At 39.0% G+C, this 21,862-nt stretch overlaps 1 protein-coding gene across 1 annotated transcript; it reads left to right on the forward strand.

Moving 5' to 3' along the window:
* Window positions 1–1,463: 1,463 nt before the first annotated feature.
* Window positions 1,464–20,316, forward strand: LOC149029985 (uncharacterized). The gene is made up of 6 exons (XM_089142306.1): window positions 1,464–2,159; window positions 2,367–2,617; window positions 2,756–3,131; window positions 3,219–3,350; window positions 3,431–3,606; window positions 19,628–20,316. Exons 1-6 carry the CDS (start codon window positions 1,614–1,616, stop codon window positions 19,749–19,751), a joined length of 1,605 nt encoding a protein of 534 aa, XP_088998432.1. The 5' UTR covers window positions 1,464–1,613; the 3' UTR covers window positions 19,752–20,316.
* Window positions 20,317–21,862: the final 1,546 nt, after the last annotated feature.

Genomic DNA, 21,862 nt, shown 5'->3' on the forward strand with positions numbered 1-21,862 from the left:
TTAAAGTAAAGAGGGCTTCACAAAAAAGCATTTCTAAGATTTTTTTTTTGGGAGGGTGAGGGGGGCACAAGTAAAGGCATAATAACAAGTGTTTCATTTTGGTAATTAACCACATGAGGTTGGTTAAGTTGTTAAAGATCAACCCCTTATAAGTAGGAGATTAAGATTTCAAGTCTTTTGAAGGGTTTGATAATTTCTTCAATAAAGAGTTCAAGAACTCCCTAGAGGATGGTCAAGGTGCTCATAAGCTAACACCAGCTCAATGAAGTCGATCAATCAAATCTAACACAATCTCAGTGGAGCAACCCTTGAGGCAACATTATGGACTCTTGTAGTGTTGGAGAGATGGTATCTAGATATCTTCCCATACTCTTTAACACTTTCACCATTGCCAATTCGCCAAACAAGCCAATTAATGTTTGATTAAAGAATTTATTAGAGCTACTAGAATTACTAGAATCACTCTGGCTTTTTTTTTTTTTTTTTTTAATATATACTCTTATCACCCTTCCAATTCATTTATTCGTTGTAAATTCATAAAATTAGATGTTTATATGGTAATGCTATAATCCATTTTATATTTCCTTTTCAAGAATAGGCAATTTTATATGTTGGGAATGAAGGTATTAATTTATTACATATGTAATCCAAAGTTGGGCTTCGCCCTTGGTTTAGAGGAAATTCACAACTAGACCACCCCTCAGGGTTGGATTTTGCTTGGGAGCAGTGCCTACGTAGCACTGAGCAGCCAAAGGTCATGATTAATATGAAGATAGAATTTTCAATCGCAACCGCACAAAATGCACATGTGCAATTAAAATAACTTAAGTGACTAGTAAACCGGTTTTTACGACCTAACTCAAACCCAAACAATGGATCGAACCAATATTTGTTTTCACTCTCACATTTAACTTCTCTCTTTCATCAACGTCTCATCTCCTCAAAATCAGGAGACGTCTCATCTCCTCAAAATCAGGCGGACATCTCATATGTGGTTGCCACCCCTGGAAACAAAGCCCCGCCCCCTTGCTGTTTTTTTTCCTTCCTCCACTACCAAACACGCTTTCTCTCCAATTTGAGTTAGGTTGTAAAAACCAATTTATTAGTCACTTAAATTATTTTAATTGCACATGTGCATTTTGTGCGGTTGCGATTGAAGGTTCTGTCTTCATATTAATCGTGGCACTGTTCCCAAGCAAAATCCCTCAGGGTTAACTATGATCCGTTCTTTGAGTAAAGAAAATTCCAATCCTTTCGTATCCCCAGATTTAATAAGAATTTCATCTAAACAATGGTCACAAAATTTTGATCCCTCATTTTACAATTCCTTACAACCAAACGGAGCCAATTTAGAAAATAGCTTACCTGTACACGTGGCACCGAACCGAACCGTTACAACAGATTCCCAGAATCCTTTTATAAAGCAGATGGGGTCTCTTTCCCGCCAAACATAAAACCCTAGTTCTGGTTCGTTACTACTTACTAATCCCTGACCATTCTTTATATATCGCTCGCCGACCACTTTTAACGGTCGGAGTAAACAGTAGCACTGAAACAAATAGAGAGGTGAAGAAGAAGAAGATAGGCGAAGAAGATCTTAACGAGCAACAACGATGGATGCCAACATCGTAACCTCAAATCTAGTTCTTATCATGGACTTCGGTTCTCAGTACACTCATCTCATCACTCGTAGAATCCGAAAACTCTCATTCTTTTCTCTCTGCATTTCCGGCACTTCTTCCCTCAAAACCATCATCGATCTCAATCCTCGTGTTATAATCCTCTCCGGTGGCCCTCATTCTGTTCACACAGAAGGAGCGCCGTCTTTTCCTCCTGGATTCATCGAGTATGTTGAGGCGAATAATATTTTCGTATTAGGTATTTGCTATGGTTTGCAATTGATCGTGCAGAAGCTTGGTGGAGCAGTTAGGGTTGGAGAGAAGCAGGAGTATGGGAGAATGGAGATTTCGGTGGAAAAGACTTGTGGTATGTTTGGTTCTAAGGCTGTCGGCGACAAGCAGAGCGTTTGGATGAGCCATGGCGACGAAGTTGCGAATCTCCCAGATGGGTTCTTTGTTGTAGCCAGGAGTCAGCAAGGTTCAGTTGCGGCAATCGAGAATCCATCGAGGAAGTTTTATGGACTTCAGTATCACCCGGAGGTGAGTCATGAATGATGAATTTTTAATACTAAAGTATGTATTCCCCCCCCCCCCCCCCCTTTTGTCTCTACCTTCTTATTAATCATCAACTTACCACAGAAGGATCCGTTGGTGTCTACTTGGTTGATTGGTCTGTATTTTGATTTTGTCCCATCATTCTCTGTTTCTGCTATGTTAAAGAGGTTCATTTACATTAATCTTCTGTAGGTCACACATTCCCCAGAAGGGATGGAAACTCTACGCCACTTCCTCTTCAATGTATGTGGGTTAACTGCTGATTGGAGGATTCAAGATCTAATGGAAGAAGAAATCAAGGTGATCAAAGGTATGGTGGGTCGTGAAGATCATGTTATCTGTGCATTATCTGGGGGTGTAGATTCCACAGTTGCGGCTACTCTTCTTCATAAGGCAATAGGAGATAGGCTTCACTGTATTTTTGTTGACAATGGTTTATTGAGGTGAGCTTGCAAACCTAGGGTATTCAATAGTATATCAGTCTGTCTCTTAATGCCTTAAAATGTCTGGGCATTAGTATCATTGCTCCTTGGAGTTTCATTTATTAGAAGCTTATCACATCTCATTGTTTACCTATCTAGGTACAAGGAGAGAGAGCGTGTGATGGAAACCTTTGAAAGGGATCTTCATCTACCTGTTACTTGTGTTGATGCAACAGAGCAATTTCTAAGTAAGCTCAAAGGTGTGGTAGACCCCGAGGCTAAAAGGAAAATAATTGGAAAAGAATTCATTTGTATTTTTGATATTTTTGCCCAAGATTTGGAGAAGAAATTGGGAAGGAAGCCAGTTTTCTTGGTTCAAGGGACCTTGTATCCGGATGTTATTGAATCATGTCCACCTCCTGGAAGTGACAGAACCCATTCTCACACAATCAAGAGCCACCATAATGTTGGGGGCCTTCCCAAGGACATGAATCTGAAACTCATTGAACCACTTAAACTACTATTCAAGGATGAGGTTGGAGATTAATTTATCTTGGAACATTCTTTCTTTAGTTGGGTGTTTCTGTATACACTGACTGGCAAGTATTCCTTTTGTTGGAAGGTTCGGGAGTTGGGGAGAATCTTGAATGTCCCTGAAACATTTCTAAATCGACATCCTTTCCCTGGGCCAGGCCTGGCAGTACGAGTCTTGGGTGATGTTACCCAAGGAGATGCTCTAGAGATTCTTCGTCAGGTCTGTTTACTGTGTTGTAGAGGGAGATGCTCCCCATTTTGCCCATTGTTTGGTTTTTATAATGCTGAATGTCTGTCCAGGTTGATGAAATCTTCATTCAGTCAATTAAGGAAGCTGGGCTCTATGATTCAATATGGCAAGCTTTTGCAGTATTTCTCCCAATAAGATCAGTTGGGGTTCAAGGGGATCAGAGGACACATTCTCATGTTGTTGCTCTCAGGGCGGTTACAAGTCAGGATGGAATGACAGCTGATTGGTGATGATTCTTTACTTTTATATTTGTTTTTTCCCATTACATTGTTGATCTATTATTATTATTATTATTATTTTCATATTCTTGTGAATGAGTAAATGCTTGTTGTTTAGAAGTTGTCCATTTCTCTGTAAGCAATTGCTTTGTGGGCTTATTGTGACTTTCCAGCTTTCGTTGGGGAGGTTATAATGGTCCGTAGAATATTAACCTCAAACTTGACTTGGATATCTTTTCTGCTTTGTCTTCACCTATGATACATATTTTGCAGAGCCTTAAGCTGTGATACAGAAACTAGGGCAATACTGGGCTCTTAGAACTTTCACCCTCTATATGCAGTTCCTAGAGTGAAGCATGCACTGTATTTGTATCGTCTAGTGGATTGAAAATTGATAACTTCAAGTGGACATAATGCAAAACTGACCTCAAACCAGGGAAACCAGTGGGAGATTGTTTCAGGTCAGGATCAACACAATAAAGACGAACAATTTAAATAATGAAACTCTTCTTTTCTTCCTTCTCCTTCCTTTTGTATTTGTATATGAAAGAGGAACATAAGAAGGATTAAAAAGAAGGGTACATAGATTGATGAAGTGGGATAGGATAGGAGAGAGTTGGTAATGCAGTTTAGCTGTTTAAAATCAGCCTCATGTGCGGGGGTTTCCTCTCTTCATCAGCACCCTTTGGCTTAGGGAGGAACTAAAATCATGGGTGTAGTACAGAGTGTATTAATTTTGAAGAAGTTCTTTATTTAAGATGTTTTTGAAGTAGCATTTTATTTAAGTCATGTTTGAAATTGTAATTCCATTCTTACTTATGAAGTTACTATACACATGAATGTTAATCCTTGTTTCCTCAGTTGAGCATATGAGTTGATAGAAAAGAGTTATTACTTTGGGTATTCCTTAGCCTTGTGTCTTGTTAGAGTTATTCAGTCCGACATACCCTCCATTGAATTCTTCAGTCTCCCAAATGTCCTATTTTATTTGCTTGAAGCTTCTCTTGAACTTACTTCTTGTTACTGAAATTTTTTTTTGCAAGCTGAAGGATATCTAAATCTATCATAATCAATAGTTGAATCTTTCCTGAACTTCTGGTTTTTCCCCCTAGTCCTCCAAACATCAACCCTAAGTCTCCCTCTCTGTCTCTTCAATTTTCCTGATGCTAAATTCTGTTCAGGATATTTCACCCATTTATGAAACCTTAATTTCAGATCAAATATTCACCTGCAGCCTGATCCATCTTGCAGCCCCAGTCTTACCATACCAGACTCCATCTTAGTTTTTTTGTGTGATAAACACTAAGTCATGCCTAGACCTACCCAGCCATTATATAGGTCCCATATTTGGATTGGATATCCCTCTTTTACCCATGTTAATTCAATCCAAAGCCCATCCCTAGATTCCTATTGTAGACCCCAGATTTCCCTGAGATTCTCCTTTCAAAAACCTAGATAGCAAACCTAGTTTGCTATTCCTTCATTTAGCAATGATCGACCGTCAATGAAACACCAAACAGTCACTAGTAAAGTTCTCTACATCTATATAACCTAACCCGAACATCAAACGCTAAACCTTGTTCTGAACTATTCGAGTTTTAATAGTTCATTCCAGATCTAGGACACTGCCTCCTAGTTGGTCTTTTACCAATATAGAATTGTAGCAAATGGTATCAAATTTTGATTGGGAGAAGAATCCTCTCTCGTTCTTTTACCTTTTTTGAAATTTGGGTTGTATGTCCAGGAGTAACATCAACAACATCGAGCCAATGAATTGCATAAACTATTTCAGGAGCTTTGCTGAGAATCAGCAAAAGAGTGATGCAAAGTTTGAGGCTGGAATGGAGAAGCCTGAAGTTAAATACGAAAAATTAACGGAAGATGTTCTTTCTTTCTCAAAGAGACCCAAAAAAAAGAGTAAAGAATGAACATCTGTGTTACCCCTAATATTTCATACTTAATGTTTTGAAGATACTCCTCATCAACTTGATCCAATTATGCCCCAGGACACTCGTTGGGAATCTTCTGACAAGGACTTAAGTGTCCAACTTGAGATACTCTGCCAGCCTTACTTTATTCTCTAATAGGCTTGTGGATGAAGCTGCTATATTTAGGTAATGGTGTACTCTTCTATACAGTACCTATTCTACAGATTCTTCACACAGTTATTGATGTTGCTGTATAAGCCAACTTCATCTCTACTAATTTTGTTTGCTCACAAAACCTTCCATTAAAGTAGCCATTCAAGATGCTCTGCTGGTTCTTTGGACTGTGCTTCTGGTGGTAATAACTCTAATAGATCAAACTTCATGCCTCAGTCTGGTGGTTCCTCTCATTCTGATGGCCGAAATAGGTTTGGCTCTCGGTCTTTCTCTTCTGGTTATCGTTTGGCTCTGCTGATTGAGGTTCTTGACCTGATCATTCAGCTGGTTGTTTTGATTGATCTGTTTCTGGTTTATATGTCACATTTTTGGCAAATTTGGTTATGGTGCTCATAATTGTTATCAACGTATACCTCTGAATCTCCTCAAGCTTATATTGGGGTTGCTTTTGGTTCATCTTCTCAAGAATGGCATCTTGACTGTGGTGCCCCGCACCGTATGACCTTTGACTTGTCTTCTCTACAAGCTCCTACTGAATATACCTCTTCAGACACTATGCATTGGCAATGGTTCAGGGTTGTCAATTGCTCATCTTGGTTTGGCTGCTATTTCTTCTGCTGCATCTAGTTTTTGGTTACATCATGTTCTACGTGTCCGGACTATATGATTTAATTTTCTCTTTGTATGAAAGTTTGCTGAAGATAACTTGCTTTATTTTGAATTTCATCCTCAACACTTTGTTGTGAAGGATCTATCCGTGGGGACTGCTCTTCTAACAGGTTCAGTTGAGAATGGTCTTTACAAGATTGATTTTATTTCTCTTGTGGCTTTCTCTGCTGCTTGGAATACATAATCTCTGCGTCATGCTCGATGTGGTCATGCTAGTGATTCAATTGTGAGCCATGTGCTTGCTGTTAGTGAAGTTTTTGTTTCTTCATTTTAGTCTGCTGGTGTTTGTTTTTCCTGTCAGCTTGGCAAAGCTCAGTCTTTCCTTTGCATTGTCTACGTGGACTACTAGTGCTCCTCTTCAGTTGGTGCACTCTGATTTGTGGGGACCAGCACTGGTTTTGTCTCTTGATGGCTATAGATATTATTTTGCATTCATTGATGACTTTACCAGGTTCAATTGGATATACACTTTGACTTATATAATCAATCAGATGCCCACACCTGTGCTGGATTTTGCCTTTTCTTTTCAGAAGTGTCATGGCTGTTTATCGAATTATAAGTTCCTCCGGGCTTTTTGGCTGCATTTGTCACCCTAATTTCTGACCTTATAATGATCACAAGATGGCTTTCGGTCTTTTCCTCGTACTTTTGTTGGGTATGGTCCCAACCATAACGGTTATTGTTATTATAATCCTCCTGCCCAAAAACTTATTATTGAAGACATGTAGGTTTTGATGAACATAAATTTTCATCATATTATTCTTCTTCCCTTTCATCATCCTCTTTTCTCATTTTGGCCCTCCACAAGTCCACATCTCCACTGTTGCCTTCCTCTCTTGGGCTGTCACCACATACTTTGCCTCCTAGTGATCCAGATACATGTTCAGGCCCAGGCCCATGTACTACTGCTGGTCCATCACATGAGTTGCCTAGTGATTCTGATCCATTGTATTACTAAGACAGTTTGAGTCCACAACCTAAGTTGACAAAGTCAAGTTCTATGCAGTCTGGGAGAATCGATGCAGTTTGGTTGTTTGGAGCAGCCTCATTATGCAGATCCAGCCCCTAATTAGAGCTCTTAAATTTGATGTTCAATACTTAGAAGCCCATGTGAAACCTGTAGGCTTGTTTCCTAGCAGGACTTTAAGTCATTAATGTTTTTTCATACTTGGTGTTTCCCCCAACCCCTCCCCCTTCGGTGTTAGTACTTTTGGTTAGGCGGGACTGCAAGGTCAGTCATTTAAATACTGCCAACCTTAAGTCAAGGTTATAGTTAACATTTTAGGTCCTAATTAGACTTTTTATTTTATGTCCCTTATGTTCAGTCATTAAGCCATGTTAGCAGACTGTGGTTTAGGCTGATGAGTCCTAGGAGTTCAGTTATAAAACCCTAAGGCGGGCGGAAAAAGGGGGGTGGGAAAAAGGGTGGGAAAATTCTTGAAAAATGTGTAAATTTCTTACTTTTCCAAATCCAAAAGGAGAGTGTTGGTTGCTGGGGGGAGAAACAAGGTTCCGAATCAAGGACCGTCCGAGGGCTTCACTTCCCACCCCAGCATTTAAACCCCACAATTTGGTGGGATTTTGTGGGAAGTTGGGAAAAGTAAAAAGTGGGACCCACCTGATCCTTTTCCACAAAACCCTTTCCTTTCCTTTCTTCTCCCTCACCCCACACATGTGGGACCTACATGTTTTTTCCCACCCTTTTCCACCCCACCTTGCCCCCCTAAGTTGAATAAGTCTTCAATGCCTAATTTCACTAGGACTTGAGCTGTAATCTTAAAAATACCCCCTGCTTGAAAATATAGATAGAATATTTGGATTCTTTTTCAGCTTTTTGCTGCTGGTCTGAGAAATGTTTTACTAATCTATGTACTGATTAGTATAGCCTTGGTAAGGATTTACCGATGTTTTAAAATTTCAGAATTCTTGTTGATCCTACTGTGGTGTTGTTTCTGTCTTTGCAACTCCATTGCAGCTTCTCCACGATCAACTAAAAGGCCCCACTACAGTTTACCACATTCCCCCTTCCTATTGCACAACTCCCTCTCCTCTTGAAGGGGAGAAAAAAAAAAAAAAAAAAAAAATCTCGAATTTTTCAGGACTGCCTAAAATTGTAGAAACAAAAAGTATGTCTTTTAACTTGACCATCCAAATTAACCCAAATTTGGAAGATCATATCATTATATCATCAACCTACATTCTTTACTAGTTCAGCCCATTTTAACAACCTTAACCCTAGATCCATCAGTTCATGATTGAAGCCCTAATTCTTGACCATAAAATCAAGAATTCTCTGTAGTCTGTAATCAACCATCCTTCTAGTATCCTCCCTACATTGACCCTCCGACTCAGTCCTAGTTTCACCCTGTTCCGGAACCACTAGGGAATCCAAACTCATTACTGAAAGTTTCCTTATTTCTTCCAATTCAGGAGACTCCTGATTAACTTATAACCAAAACCCAAATTCCCCTGTTCAGGGCAGGTTAAGCCCAACCATTATTAGCGTCTCCGATTCTCCATCACTAATCACAGAGATCACCTAACCATAATAAACCTTTTGAGGCCCCACCCAAAACCTCTTCTTATATGCAATAACTGAACTTACCTTAGCCTGCTGTTCCATAAGTTAGTTTTTATCAAGGTCTTGGAAGAATTGGCTACTCTGTGATAACCTACCTATCTAAGACTCATTAAGTGGTGTAGGGATTAGTCCATATGCCACTCCCTACACCAACACTAAAAGTCATGGGCATAGTACTGGGTGTATCATGGGCACTAATGAAGACCTTTTTTTAAGAAAAACAACCTAGGGTTGATAGATGTACAGCTTGTACCTTTGTTGATTAAGTTCCCTTGTAATTGGCCAACTTGATGGACCTTAAGCATGGGTTCATGAATTGCTTATGAAGATTCCATATTTTATATTAGCTTTTAGTTAGTTCAACAGCGATAATCCCCTATCATAAGACTTCTGATTTGATTGCTCTCTACAATCTTACAAACTCAATAGGAGTAATCTTCAGTGACTGGACCCTTACAACAAATGCTGTTACTATCCATCTAAAACCGACACACCTCATTAAGGCATCCCATACACCAGAACCTAATTCCCTTAAGCCCTTCTTTTTCCCATCCCTGACCTTGTTCCAGAAGATCTTAGTATTGGCCTTAGTTCAATTGAGGCCACACCAATCTGGGATGAACTAATAGAGTTGCATCCAAGTTGCTGGAATTGGTGATCATATCCTGGCCACTGAAGTTTGGATCTCAGTGAGTAATATCCAAGACTTGTTTTGGCCATCAAGACAATCTTCAACTCCACCAACCATGCTTGCTGCCCATTGAAGAACAATAGCAGCTGAAAGTCCAGTTGAGGAATCTATCCCATCACACCCCCTCCCTTTGTTTTTTCTTTTCCTCCTCTTCTTTCCCCCATTCAAACCGTAAGATTCCAGCCTTTTTTTCCACTAGGCTCATCCGTAAAACCAGCAAGAAATCCCCCTACTGCAGTCTGTTCAATCTCCTTTACAGCCCCTTCCATTAAAAGGTAAACTCCTTTGAAGTCTTAACAGCCTAAGTCTGCGACTTTAATTTATTACATTCTGCCGGGAAGAATATAAGTAATATTCTGAGGTAATCAACTCCCTCACGCAAAACCTAGTCGCTAACTCATCTGGGAATCCCATATGACCATTGATATCCAGGATCTCTGAACTGCCCTAGAGGTTGGGAAATCAAATCTAGCCACCAGAATAATTAGGACTTGGATTGAATTCCCTTCCTGGTCCCTCATATCTGTCATAAAGTTACAGCCGCATCTATCTAAGATCTGAAAACCCTAAAATCATTTCCCCTTTCGACATCCGAAGTCCTAAACAGTGTTGGTTTTGATTTGAGACTTTGGCATTGGCCCTCAATCTAATGGAGATTATGTTAAGTATCAATTAGTCAACCTATCTCATTGGCTTTTTACCTCGTGTTTCATGAACCTGACTGTGAAAAAACCTCTACTTGCATTTCCTAGGCCTAAGGCTTGGGCATTCCCAGGAAGCAATCTGCTGCACTATAACCTGGTGGATGCTACTACCCCATTTAGTTTGGAAAGGGCATGGTTGAGTTGAGTTGAGATGCTACCCAGGAGAAAGTCATTTCAAAGCTGAAGTTTTTGATATTGTGGAAATCGGTCAATTTGTCAACCATCAAATTTGCTATTTGGTTCTAATTCCATTTCTTATATTCAATAAAGTGCCCATGATATTGCCTTTACAAATGAAGAAAAGAAAGGGAGGGGGGGGGGTTGGAATATTGAATGAATCTTGACTGATGCCAATATGGCACAATAGGTCTTTAATTATAGGGTAATTTTCATCTGGACCCCCTAAGGTTTTGGTCCATGTCAATTTTAGTCTGAAAAAAGTTTCCCTTTGCATATGGCTCCCTTGGGGTTTCTAAAAATGACTAATTAAGGACAAATCATAATTTTGATGACCAAAATACCCTTATGGTGCAATGGTCAAGATTGTACCAGTGTGTGTCATTTCGATCTAACGGTTTATGTTAAAAAGACAAATTATAATTGCAATTTTAATCATTTAATTTTATATTCAAGGGTCTTAAGATTTCTAATTTACAAACTTATACCCTTGATTAAACTCAATGAAATGCCATTCCCATTCCGGCGAGCCCTGAGGAAGGTCACATGATAAAGGACCTCAATGAGTCCTTAAGCTTCTGGTGTTCAAGTGATGAGGCCTGTTGGATGGAGATGCATCCAAGTCCATTTGAAATCAAAGGGTGGAAGTAATTGTTTAGTTATTCTATGGGTGCTACTAAAATAAATGAGGAGAAGGAAAAAAAAGTCCAATTTGTTTGTGAGAAAAGGGAGAGAAAGAGCAAGAGATAAACAGAGAACACTGAACACCCAAGTTTTGAAAGAGAAGTAGAGAAGAGAGAACCAAAGGGACAAAGCAGAGCTAGAGAAAGAGATATATAGCTAAACGGAAGATAATGATCGATTCTTTTTCGTGAAATAAGAAAATTGATCTGGGTTTCCTTTGATTTTGACGAAATCTATCACTTTCTTTTCAAAATCTCATCTTCTTTCGAGCTTTTTTGGTGCTGGGTGCTCTGTAATGGATGCAGTTCTTTTCTTGTGAGTTTTCATCTTTGTTTCTTGTTTTGCATTTTCTCTTTTCTTGTTTCATCTTCTGGGTGATTCTTTTTTAACAGAAACTCCTGAACGCGTCGAATTGTAGGTTAGTTTGAAATAGCTTAGGTATTTTGTGGATCTCAGTATTCTTCAAAGTGTGGTTTTCTTTTCTTGCGGAATGGGAATGGCTTTTCATTGAGTTTCGATCAAGGGTATAAGTTTGTAAATTAGAAATCTTAAGACCCTTGAATATAAAATTAAAAGATTAAAATTGCAATTATAATTTGTCTTTTTAACATAAACCGTTAGATCGAAATGACATACATGGTACAATCTTGACCATTGCACCATAAGGGTATTTTGGTCATCAAAATTATGATTTGTCCTTAATTAGTCATTTTTAGAAACCCCAAGGGAGCCATATGCAAAGGGAAACTTTTTTCAGACTAAAATTGACATGGACCAAAACCTTAGGGGTCCATATGAAAATTACCCTTAATTATAATAGTAATATGCAAGAGAAATACAAATATACCTGCTGTGGGACTAAAAGGATAAAAACATCCTAGCAGACATATCTACCCTACTTTCTTAAACAACCGAAATAACACTCCCCCTCAAGTTGGTGCATGGGTATTTATTATGCCCAACTTGCTAATGATGCTACTAAACATCTTGACACTCAAACTCTTTGTAAACACATCAACATGCTGATTATCAAATGTGACAAAGGTAATCTGAAGCAGACTAGACTCTACCTTCTTTTTGATAAAATGCATGTCAATCTCTATGTGTTTAGTCCTATCATGTTGTACCGGGTTATGAGCTATACTAATGGCTGATTTGTTGTCTGAATACGTATACACTTTTCTAGATCTGTTCCATGTTCCTGAAGGAGACCTTTCAACCACAATACTTCACAAATGCCTTGAGCTAAAGCTCTAATTTCTGCTTTAGCACTGGACCATGCAAGTACAGCTTGTTTCTTGCTCCTTCATGACACTAAGTTACCTCCGACATATGCACAATAACTAGAGGTAGATCTCCTATCATATGGACATCCTGCCCAGTTTGCATCTGTGTATGCTTCAACTTGAAGATGTCCATGAGCATAAATTAAGATGCCTTTTCCTGGAGAAGCCTTCAAGTATCTCAAGATGCGATATACCCACTAAATTTTAAGATCTGAAGTGTAAGGATCGTGCATGTATTGACTAACAAGGCTAACTGTAAAAAATATCAGGCCTAGTGTGTGACAAATAATTCAACCAATTTTTGATAGCTTGTTTTATCAACTAGCTCTCCTTCCTTGGCTTTCAACTGTTGATTAGGCTCCACAAGGGTCTCAGTAGTCCTATACCCTAACATCCCAATCTCTTCTAGTAAATCCAAAGTATTCTTTCTTTGAGAGAGAGAGAAACACCATTGGTCGAGTATACTAGCTATAGCCTCGAAAAAATATTTGAGTTTGCCCATGTCTTTTATCTCAAATTCGGTCTCCAAAAATATCTTCATGGCTTTAATTTCTTCCTCATTGCTTCCTATGATCACAACATCATCCTTATACATCAGTAGTTTTGTAGTGTCAGAACCATCCCGCTTAACAAACAAGGTATGGTTTGCATTACTCTACTTATAGCCATAGGAAGTCATAGCCTTATGAAATCTCCCAAACCATGCTCTAGGGTGGCTGCTTTAGTCCATACAAGGCTCTCCTTAATTTGCACACTCTCCTATGAGTCTTAGGGCTAGAATAGCTTGGAGGCACATCCATATACACCTCTTCTTGGATCTCTCCATGTAGGAAAGTATTCATCACATTGAATTGCTATAGATTCCATCCCTGATCGCAACACAGAGAACAACCTAAACTATAGTCAATGCCATAGGTTTGAGTGATGCCTTTGGCTACTAGTTTTGCCTTATATTGCTCAATGGTTCCATCTACTTTGTGTTTTATTACGAACACCCATTTGCACCGAACAGTCTGTTTTCCTGCAGGCAAAGACACAAATGAGTATGTTTTTTTTCTTCCCTAAAGCTTGCATTTCCTCATCCATGACTTCCTTCTAGTTTGAGTGGGACAATGTTTCTTGCCAAGAGTTAGGAATAGAAGTGGAGGACAAAGAGGAAATGAAACTTTGAAAATTTGATGATAGGGATTGCTATGAAACATAATAAGATTTAGGGTGTTTAGTGCAAGTGCATGGCTGCTTTCTTAATGTGATAGGTAAGTTCAAGGTAGGATCCAAAGAAGGGACATGGACAAACTCAGTAGGAGGAGTTGATTCTTTAGGACTAGGAGTCGATGCTTCCAACTGGCGTGGCTTAGAAGAGAGTATTTTCTGCTTCCTTTAATAGGTCTTCAGAGGTCTAGTCTCTCCTTGAACATCATCCATTAGTTGTTCTTGTTTGGTCGCCCCATCTTCTAAAGGAGAATCAGCCAAAGGAGAATTAGTTGTAGGAACCTCAGGAGGAATCTCAACATGAAAACACATCACTCTTTTGTGAAGAAGATAAACCCATGTGGTCCTAGTGCAACAGTTAATAAAAGTAACAAACCATCTATGACTAGATATAGGCACATAGTCCAAAAGGGACCCCACACATCAGAATTAATAATAGAGAAATAACATTACTATGATTATCAGAAATTGAATAAACATGTCTAGTTTGCTTTGCCAAGATGCAAACATCACCAACAAAAATCATTTAAATTACATTGTTTAACCAAGTTAAGAAATAATCTAGACAACAAATAAAAGAATGTGGCCTAGATGATTATGCCACTGCAATAAAGACATGAATGCAGGTGATGACGATGTAGAAGCTATAAAAAAGCTGATGGAGACCCATCCAATAAGTAGAGCCCCCCCTTTGGTCTCCCATTGCCAATTGTCCACCCTGTTTCCAAGTCTTGAACAACACAATGAGAAGGAAGAAAATATATTTTGCAGTTCATATCAAGGGTAAGGCTACTAATAGCCAAAAGGTTAGTTGAAAGTTTAGGAACATGCAAAACAAAAGAAATGGCGAGGGTAGGAGTAAAGGTGTCAATTGATACGATTTTGGTAGTTTGGTATGGTACCGATTTTAAATTCTAAAAGCTAGAACCGTACCATATCGAATTTACACGGTATGGTACGGTTTCGGTATTTGCAAAAACGATATGGTACGGTTTCGGTATGAAATTGGTGTGGGAAAATGGTTTAAACACAATATATAGTGCAGTATAATTTCATACCAAAGAACCCATTCCACTTTTGTTATTGGTTTATTAAGATCCTATGCTCTAAAGGAAAGTCCTTATTGTCCAAAGTAGCAATATATGTGCTTATGATCATAGGATCATGAAAGATAATTCAATGCTTTTTACTTGTATCATCAAATATCTGATCAAGAAGAGCATAAAAGATTTTTATTGGGCCCTGTGGATATGATCTTTAATGCAGCAGCTTGTAGGTTGAAGCATAAGAGTGATTTCACAATAGGCTTGGAGAATTGGAGTTTAGACACCAAGGAACCTCCAGCAGCGTGTACTTTAAACGTCAAGGGGCTAATCAGCTTACTTGACTTTGAAACACCAAGCAAAGAACATTTAATGTAGATTATATAAACATTAAATGCTTCTCTCACAGAGTAGAAAGGCATTTTCTAAGTGCGACATTACATATATAGCCTCTATTTGATACGATATACGGTTTTGTACGGTACCATACCGTTTTATGCAAATTCGGTACATTTTTGGGACATGCTGCGGTATGGTTCCATCAAAACCAGTACCCCACTGAATCAAATTTTAAAATTCTGTCTCGGTACATATCGTACCAAATTTTGAATGGTGCGGTTTTAGATGGCACGGTTCAGTACGGTTGAGTGGTTTCGGTACATAGTTGACACCCTTAGGAGAATAGATAATGGAACTTTTTTTGGACATTAGAGATAGAGATCCATCAGCTGTTCTAACGTCCTGAGCCAAAGGAATAGAGGGATAAGTATGAATAAAGAGGGAGCCTGTTATGTGGCTGGTTGCTCCAAAGTCAATTATCTTGGAGGGATAAATGGAGTTAAAGACACCGTGACAATCGATAATACCTGTGGGGTGCTAAGAATCAATAGTGGATGTAATGGCAAGGGCTACACTTGCACTGAGAGTTGGTCTTGAAGAGAATACATCAAGCCTGGACATTAATTGGCAAAGGTGTTGGAGCTTGTTTGAGGAAAGAGGTCTTGTAGCACTTAGGGTGTCCCAAATAGCCTGATTTGTAGATGCTTGATTGCTCCCCTATTTCCATTCCTCTCTCCTCCACTGGAATTTGTTGGATGTCCATGTAGCTTCCAATACTTCTCCTTTGTATGGCGTTCTTTCCCACAATATTCACTGATGTGAACACAATGACTTCCCCATTTTGGGGCCTAAAATCCAGATCCAAGAGGCCCGAACCAAGCTGGCACCCCAAGGGTATTTTGGTCATTTTGCAGCCCCTTTCAGGAGTCAATATGGTTTGGAAAGATTCCCCTTGATCCAAGTGTTCTAGATCAACTCTTATTTTTTTTAATTGGTCTACCCATTTACAAGGTATAGTCCTTTAAATTTTGAGTATGTTGACGTAGTCAAAGTTGAGTCAAGTTTGGATTTGGTTTGAGAAGTTTACTTGTGAGTCAAGTCATGTTTGAAAGAGTCCAGTTGAGTTAGGGTATGACTTGTCTTATTTAGTTAATAATTGTTTTCCTAATTAAGATTTCAATTAATTTGTAAACGGAATCCTTATCTGATAAGGAAATCCTAAGTTAAGTCAAAAAGTCAGTCAGTTTAGGCTAGTTTAGGCTATAAATGGCCTCCTCATTGTAAGTTAAAATCAGTTTTGGATGAATAAAGAGTACTGAGTATTTGAATCAGGGTGTCCTGTGTGGGTGGGCCTTGGTGGGTGTTAAAGTTCTCAAATGTTTCTAAATTTTTTGCATTCTTCAAAGCATTCAATCATACAAACATTCAAGTCCAGCCAGGTTCTAGCATCATCCAAGCATTTGGTTCCCAAGCCATCAAGTAAGTCAGAGCCCCTCCCCCACCCCATTCGGTGCTCCCTTATTCTGTCTTCAGGTCTTCCCCATCCCTCCCTTTTCTGTCGCAACCTTCAGAGCCCCTTCCCTTCTAGTCTGACCTAGAAAACCATCCACTCTCCATCGCAACTAGCCCTTTCCCCTTCTCCATTAGTTTTCTGCAATTTCAGTCCCTTCCTCTAGCACCCGCAAGCTCCCCTTTCTTCTCTTTCTTCCCATGGTTTTCCAGTCCTAACCTAAATAGGATTCACTAATTCCCAGCCCTAAACTCCATCCTCTTACCTTCATTAGAATCACATAACCCTCTAGAGTACATCCCCAATCCTTGTTTGACCAAAACAGCCCTAGTTCTGGACTTGGAAAAATTCTGCACTTCATCTTCTTCACTGAGAAGTAGTGCAAAATTTCTGAAAATTTCCAGAATTACCAAAACTCCAGTTTCAGCCCCTAACCACTTGAGTACTCAAATAGAAGTGTTTTCAAGTTCTGCCCTAGCCTTACAGCCAACCCGAAGCCTTCGCCAAGCCTTGACTGAAATCCTAATCCAACTTCTAGTTGACCTGGAACTTGATTTTCGAAACTGAATTTCAACTCCTACAGAATTCAGATTGGAATTTCACTTTCAGCAGGCCTATGCAGTGTTAAAACCCTTAAAAACCCTCTTATCTATTGCTGGAATAGTCCTGGGCAGCACCTAATCTAGGGAGTACATCCTAAACCCTAACCCTATGTCGTTGTTTACATCATCCACACTTCACTGGAGGCCAAGAATCACAAGAACCGGACTTGTTTTTGCCAAAACCAGCAACTAATGCTAAGACTATTAGGAGTGTGTATTTACCATATTTGTCCGTTGATTGTCCTCGGTATCAACCATGGCATAGACTTGCTTCAGAGAAGGAAAAGGCTCCCGGGAAAGAATATGTGCCCTATTGATATTTAGTCCTGCTAGAAAGTCATAGACTAAGAGCTTGTCTTCCCACTTCTGTTGAGCAGCTACATCCGCAACAGTGGATGGAGTAAATTGGCCATAGAAATTCAATGTTTGATAATACCCTTTTAAGTGTATTGTAATACTGAGACAGGGTTAGCTCCTTCTGTTGCAACCGGTGAATCTTTCTTCGGATCTCAAAACACTATGCATCATTACCTACTTTGGAGTATGTAGCTTGGGCAACTTTCCAAATAGTGGCAGCATTAGGAAGAAGAAGATAACTCTATGCTATGCTTGGTTCAATGGAATTAAGAAGAAATCCCATAACCAAGCACTCAGCTATATGCCACTTATCATATTGCGGACTAGCAGTAGAAGGTTTGATAGAGGATCCATTGAGATGGCCAGTAAGACCATGAGAACTAACTGAAAAAGAAACAGAATGAGACCAACAAAGATAATTGGTCATATTAAGCTTGATAGTGGTCATCTAAAGAAGGGAAAAATCACGATTTGGAGGAATAGATGTAACGGAAAAATTCTCAAATGTACTAGAAGAATTGTGTGTTGTTCGATCAGTCATCATAGGAACAAAGGATTAGTCAAAGGATGATAGAAAAAAAATTTTGGGTAGGAGAAAAATACTCACTACCTCGAATAGGTCATAAACAGATTCCCCCCCCCCCCCCCCAAAAAAAAAAAAAAAAAAAAAGCATGGAAGGTAATCTCTGATGATCCTAAAAACACCCTTAAGAGATACCGATGGCTCTAGGACCATCCACGGGGTCTGAATGGGCTAGGCGATAGGCCTAGATGGATTGTTGGATAATTTAAGCCCTTCTAGGCACTACTGCAGGTAAAAGGGAGGGAAAGAAGGATAATCGATGGTGTTTTGGCTTAATAGAAAGTATCGATCATCCTAGAAGAGTTGACATTCCTACGAGTGATCGCAGGTGGTTTTTGGGTCAGGTAGGGGCAGGCGATGGCTCTAGAAGAGTCACAGAAGTACAGCAGCTTTTCTAGGATCAATCTTTGGGTTTAAAAAAGCTTATTGGAGCTTCAACTGGGGCTGGAATGGTGTTACAGATGTGGGCGATAGTGGTTATGGGTGGTTAAGGTGTGTTGGAGGTTTCGGTTAGGGTTGGAATGGAGGTGCAGAGGTTGGCGATGGTGGTGGAAGGTATTCTGGTTTTTCTGTAACCTGCGATGGTGAGCTTTGATGCCTGTTGTAACTTGCGATGGAGGTGTTAGTGCCTTAGGTCTGATTTGGCTTTGATACCATGTTGGAATATTGAATGAATCCTGATTTATGCCAGTATGGCACTATAGGCCTTTATTTATAATAGTAATATGCAAGAGAAAATACAAATACACTCGATTGTGGGACTAAAAGAATAAAAGCATCCTAACAGGCAAATCTCCCCTTCTTACTTAAACTACAGAATTACAAGGGGTCACCATTTCTGTTGTCTATCTACCTGGTTACCTCTCTTTTGAACTTACTGTGTGATTTCTTAAGTTAAAATTATGATCCTTAATTTTGTGAAAGGCTGATGGTTGTATAGCATTGATTCCTTGGAAATGTGCAGGCACCTTTAAAAATATTCTTCCTCTTGCAGTGTTTATTGGACTAGGAATCATGGTAATAAATCCTCTACAGGCAGAGGAAAAATAACCTTATAACCTTATCATGAATAGGGAAAATCCATTAATTCTATGAGGCATCTGCTTTGGGTTGCCTAGATTTCTGCACTTGATATTCTTTTTTTTGTTACAAAGGCACTTTTTTTTTATATATAGGGAAATTGGGGATGGGGATATTACATATTGCCACCGACAAAGTTTGAACCCACAACCTCTCCACTGAGAAGTCAAGTTCTTTACCATTCTACTAACCCTCCATTGGCTTGTACTTGATATTCATTTCCATTCCTTGTTTCTTGTGCTGTGTCATGCCTACAAGAAACTCATCACTCATCAGTAGAACAAATGCAATTCTATAATCAATTAGAAAGATTCATAAATTATTTTCCTACTATTTCTTGGTTTGGATAATCAGACATTGTTCACATTCAATTATTTTCTGAATATTCATGCAATTGGAACATGTTCAGGTATTACTTTGAGCACAAGTTCCTTGATGATGTTGCCCGGAAGATTTGCAATAGTGTTCGGGGTGTAAACCGAGTTGTACAAGACATTACAGCGAAGCCTCCATCAACAATTGAGTGGGAATGACATCATATTGGAAGTCTTCTAATAGTAATTGAGACCGCAAGGTGGCTTTTTTTGAAGTGAGGAGTAAAATTTAAACCTTCATTAATTTGAACGTCCAGAGTTGCCTTCCGCTCCTGTCAACAAATCAAGCTTCGGGTAAGTTTCAATAAAGGAACTGGGACCTGCAGAATTCAAAATGGCCACTAGTTGAAATTCATGGGGCTTGTGCTAATATCTACAGTAGCAGAGGTATGATTGTTTTTTGCATGGCATGGACGATAATGTAAACTAACTCTGAATATCTATTCTAATAAATTATTCTTCTGAAGTATAGCTTCTGCCTTTTGTTGCTTTGTTGCACTTAATAATTCAAGATTTATTGAGCATCTGGAAAAAGTAGTCAGTCATTTTAATGGTGAAGCACCACTCTGTTCCCTGAGAAGTTGTTCTCTTTATTTGCACCTTTCAAATATGGTTCATTGCATATTGGTTTATCCCATTGAGGTTCAAACCACTTTCTCTTTTAAATCTTCAATGTTAATCTGTGACAACTGAAAAGGTTAGTGAAACATTTTTTCCCATGACATTCGAGTCCCCCCCCCCCCCCCCAAAAAAAAAAAAAATTGAAACATTTCTGTTTATTTGTTTTTTTTCTTCTTCCAGTGAAATGTTTGATAGCACATAGTATTTGGTCACTAATTGTAGTATACTCTGCAACTAAATTCTTTGGTAAGCAAAGTTAAATAACTTTTACATTTAAGCATTATATTTATCATGTGGAAATGAGTTTAAATGAGCTGAAAAGGGTTGATAAGTGAATCCTAAATGATAACGATACGTTCACCTGCAAGTTGTAAGTTGCAACTATATGGAATCTAAGCAAGAAGATGGTTGAAATATAAAATTAGGGCTGCTGCTGCAGGGATTCAATCATTGAGCCTTGGGGCACAATTATATTTTTCTTGGAGGCAATACTGGCTTTGCCAAAAAAAACCTGTTCTGAATTCTGATGATCATGTGGTCCAAGGGCGGTGCAGAAATTGTCGACTGGCTACAAGCTAGAAAGGTATTAATGTATTATCCACTTCCTCTGTGTCAGGGTTGCCCTAATTTGAAGACCCATTTTTGAACTGAGTTCTTATTAATGAGTCACAGGCCTTAACAAGTGGTCCAATGAGCATCTATTGACTGGGTTGGTGGGAAGACATCTTAACCCTACTCATGGTAAACCTGTTGTCATTTTGTTGCTCTTGATAGTAAGTTATTGCAAAAGTAATTAGAAGAGCTTCAAGGGGTTGGCTCATTGTGTGGATATCATTACTCATAAGAGGTCACAAGTTCAAATTTCCTTGGCATAGGATTTTTCTTTGTCAGCATCAAGCCAGTCTTAACCACCAAAAAAATAAAAAAAACTGGGGTTCATGACCCAGAGGATAGGGGTGGGGTTATGATATTAATTCCAAGATGGAATAATAGCGAATATCATGTGAAGGGAAATGGTACTCTGGCATTGTAGGAAATGTGCCATAGATGGTACACTAAAATCTTCTTTTATTTTAGAAGTCCACTTGCTTTTACATTGTGCAACAATGAAAACCCCAACCTCCTATGGGGAGGTCCTGCGTTTGCACTCATCCGGCGGCTATATATATTAGTAATATTCCCCCCTCATAATATCAACTTGTCAGCTCCAAAAAAAAACAATGAAAACCCAAGCTGGATCCCAAAAAATACAGCCTCTCCTGCCTAAAAGTGATTTTGCCTCCCAAGATCCATCCATGAACACCTAAAAAGTGTTCTAAGTATTTCAACAAAGAGAAACAAATTTCTATAAAGGGCTGCTTGTCTAGTTTTCCAAATACTCCAAGCCAAGGCACTCCAAATTCGATCAACTCCATGCATATTATTTACATCCTTACAGTAATATGATATATGACACATCAAATAATGTAAAGAATTTCTAAAGAAGTTTGATGTGTCAATACAAAGGGGGGACAAACATCAACATTCTTTAGCATGGGTCACGGATTCATATGCATTTCCACATACAAGGCAAATAGGAGTTTGAGTGCCTTCTCTAGAAAACAAAAAAGTTCCTTTGGCCAAAGCTTCATAAGATGCGTGCCACAAGA

This window comes from Hakea prostrata, chromosome 1 (assembly GCF_041222555.1).
Source record: "Hakea prostrata isolate BN-2017 chromosome 1, UWA_Hpros_2, whole genome shotgun sequence".
Lineage (NCBI taxonomy): Eukaryota > Viridiplantae > Streptophyta > Magnoliopsida > Proteales > Proteaceae > Hakea > Hakea prostrata.